At 28.1% G+C, this 3,901-nt stretch overlaps 1 protein-coding gene across 1 annotated transcript; it reads right to left on the bottom strand.

The window, feature by feature from the left end:
• Positions 1-1,347: 1,347 nt before the first annotated feature.
• On the bottom strand, positions 1,348-3,053 carry GO595_001731 (putative Meiotic regulator-interacting; the record flags this gene model as incomplete). The annotated part of the gene is made up of 2 exons (XM_067914562.1): positions 1,348-1,376; positions 1,460-3,053. 2 exons carry the CDS (start codon positions 3,051-3,053, stop codon positions 1,348-1,350), a joined length of 1,623 nt encoding a protein of 540 aa, XP_067777980.1.
• Between the last annotated feature and the right edge of the window lie 848 nt (positions 3,054-3,901).

Genomic DNA, 3,901 nt, shown 5'->3' with positions numbered 1-3,901 from the left:
ACATTTGGTATTAATTTTATAATATTTAAATTATTATGATCGAATTTAATTAATTTTTCGTTTTGTATATTATATGAATAAAGATTTCCATCATTACAACTTAAATAAAACAAATCATTTATATAAGTTGAAGACAAAACTTTTAATTCATAATTAATATCTATATCCCATTCAGATATTAATTTTTGTGTCTTTAAATTCCATAATATTATCGAACCATTTGACGTAACAGTATAAAAATGTTCTTCATCAATAAACAATGAATTAAAAATCAAATTTTCTTCATCAAATCGAAAGTCAACTCTAAACATATAATTAATTTGATTCTTTATAGGTTCCCAAATGAATATACATCCATCATTTGTTGATATTACTATATGATCATTTCCATTTAATACAATTAATTTAATTTCGATGATTTCGATTGATATATTTTCTAATTTATATTCGATGATATCCAATTTTTCATCGATATAATATATATTATTATTATTTGTAGTAAAACTTATTCCATTATTACAAGATAAATATTTAAATGTTTCATTATTAGTTAAAACATTTTTATGGAAACTTTCAATAATTTCTTTTTCTTTTATGTTGTTTGAATTCCGATGTCGTCTAACAATAGCATTATAAATAACAACTCGTAATAATGCATCATCTTGTTCTGCTGGTGATATTGATTGTTCTTGTTGTTGTTCATATATTAAATCTCCTAAACTTTCATCATAATCAATGGAATTTTCCGAGTTTTTAATTTCATTATTTTGTTGTTCAATGAATTGTAATGTTTCTAATGCTATTAATCGAATTGGTTGATTTGGATCTTTACTAAATAACTTCAATAAAAACATTGCAATTGAATAAGCAATCGAATTACAATTATCTTTTTTCATTATTTCATCAATTCGTGCAAATAATGGTATATTATTATTCGGATAAATTGTTTCTTCTATTTGTTTAAATGTGTTATGTTTAATTTCATATTTATTTATGACTGATTCTGAATAAGGATCAAATGTTGTAACAAATCGTTTTAATAATAATACTAATTGAAATCGTACCAAAAATGATATATCTGAAATCGTTGTTAATGCACTAAATAATAATTGTGTATTCCGTTGACATTCGAAAGGTCTAAACAAACTTGATAACGCTGATAATGCTGCAGCTCTTTCAGCTTCATTATCATTTTGTGAAGATATTGCAAAATGGACATGAATTCCATTTGTAAATATACTTGAATCAGGTGAATAAAACATAAATGAGCGACTAAATATTAACAAAAGAAAACATGATAAAACTGATTCATTCTCTGATAAACAATCAAAGATTTTATATATGAATTCATTTGACGTACAAACTTCTTGGAATTTCTCAGTCGAAATGACTAATATTGATACAAGTGCAGCACAATAAATTCGTGTTTTAACAGATAAATCTTTCCGAAATATATAACCAGGGAAATTCGATATATCAAAATCATTTTGAACTTCATTTGAAAACGAAGGCTTATAAAATAATACGCAAATAATTAAGAAACATAATGGTGCAAATATTGGTGACTTTGGATCTTTAGATAATAATCTCCCAAATAATGATGGAAAGAAAGTAGTTAATGCAAACATTGATGGTGATGATTTAGGATCAGCTGTAGCATATTCCGATAATAACATTAATGGTTTATCATTCTTAGGATCTGAGACAAGATCATAAAATAATAAGATCAAATGATAAGGACGAATTAAATCAAATTGTCGATTTCGTATTAAGACTTCAAACGTCGTCGATAATCGATTATACATATCATTAGCAAAAGATGGTCGTGGTATAGATACGGAACATATCGCTGTATCTAATAATATAGACCATTGACGCCATAATGGATGTACTGATAAATCATTAATCGATGGATATGATTTAGGATGAATTCCATAAGGCCTCAAAAGATATTGTGATAATAAATACGCCTTAAATAAATTAAAGGTAACAACATCATTACGAAATAATTTCATATATAAGTCACGAGGTAATGAATCAGCTGCAATCCCATCAATGATGGACGTTAAGGCTATCGACAATCTCGCCGAATCAGGTGACTTGTCATCCCAAAGATGTTGACATGGAGGATCTAATGTTGTCGGCTCAAGGCTTAAGCGATAATATTGAACCATATGACAGAGAAGTGCCATTTTGACTGGAGTCAAAAATGCTGATGTAAGAAAATCTTTGGGGAGCTTAGGATCGTCAGGAAGCTTCTCACCTTCACTAGTGGCACATACACATACCCAATCGTTCGGTGAATTAGTTGGGGAATTTATGCAAATTTCTGATACATAAGATTTAAACCCTTCTATGGCAACTTCGGCATTACTGCAATCAAATAGAAAGCTGGTAGGTGGAGTAAGACGCTTGAAAATGGATGAAAATGAATATGGAGTAAATACACATGATCGTTTTTCTGAACACCAAATGCCTTTAGATGTGATGTCTGGAAAGCCGTAGCCAATGTAGTGAAAAAGAACTCGACCATTTGGTACATCATGTCGAACAATTGAAAAATTATTTAATCTTTTAGATGATGGAGCAATCGAAAAGAAATAACGAAGATGTGGGCGGATGGCAGTGTAATGGCTTTTAAAATATTGCTGCATCATATTTGGATATTCTGATGAAAATGAATTTCTGGTGTTAATCCAAGCAAGAATACATGGTAAAGTAGATGTATATGAGGAATTTGGTTTTGGGAGCTGTGTAGAATGAGCAAAATTTACCAAAATAGTGTTAGTTGCTTCGAAACTATTTTGATCAATATACTCTGGCTCTGGAATTGACTTGTTAAAAAAGACGCTATCAAAATCATCTTCAATGCTATACTTTGAAAGTCTTCTTGGTTTTCTTCTATTTGATAAAATATTATGATAAATTGGAAACATGTCTTGAATAGATTCTTCAAGTTTAGGTTGTTGCCACATTTCTTCATTGTCACTCTCCCATTCGTCAAAATCAGAGGAATCCATGTAATCAGAAACGCTTTGGATGTTGGATTGCATTCTTGTTCCAAATCGTCAATTCAAAATTCTGATGGGTCCAAAAATTGAGTGAAAAATGTTGTACGTTTATTAATAACGTGTTTTTGTGCAAAAATGGAGAAAAAGTATGTTGATGCTATTTTAAGAGAAAATTCCATAGATAACACTAATCAAAATAATATTACTTCATTAAAATGTTCTAGTTTTAAGCTCCCATTAAATCTTTCTTTTAAAATGTTCCCAAAATTAAAAAAATTAAAACTAATTGATCAAGATATTTCTGATTTAGATTGGCTAAAAGACACCCCTTCAATTGCTCATTTATCAATATCTAATACATTACTTAAAGATGTCAAAGGATTAAATTATCTATCAAATTTAATATCATTAAATCTAGATAGAAATCAAATTAACGAGTTTCCAGATATATCTATGCTTGATCATTTGACTTCTTTTTCAATTGCTCAAAACCCATTTCAGCAAAATCCAATCTTTCCAGAATTATTTTCTTTAAAATCGTTAAACATTTCAGAAACAGGATTAACTGAAATCGATAGTTCTATATCAAATTTACGAAATTTAGAAATTCTTAACATTAGTGGAAATAATCTTTTAAATTTTAATTTTATTCAACATTTATCCAAACTTAATAACCTTCAAAAATTATGTCTTTCGGATTCAAAGCATGGGGGAAATCCTGTTTGTCTTCTTTCGAATTATCATTTAATATTGATTTCATTATTACCAAAAATTAACACATTAGATACAATTAATTTAACGGAATCATATAAAAATTTCTGCATCAACAAATATTCACAAGTTAAACTTTTTTATGATTCTGTAAAATTTTCAGAATTAACATCATTAAA

Source organism: Histomonas meleagridis, assembly GCF_020186115.1.
Source record: "Histomonas meleagridis strain 2922-C6/04-10x chromosome Unknown contig_15, whole genome shotgun sequence".
In the NCBI taxonomy this organism is placed as follows: domain Eukaryota; phylum Parabasalia; order Tritrichomonadida; family Dientamoebidae; genus Histomonas; species Histomonas meleagridis.
Note: the sequence above shows the minus strand (reverse complement) of the source record. Positions and strands in the feature narration are given on the sequence as shown.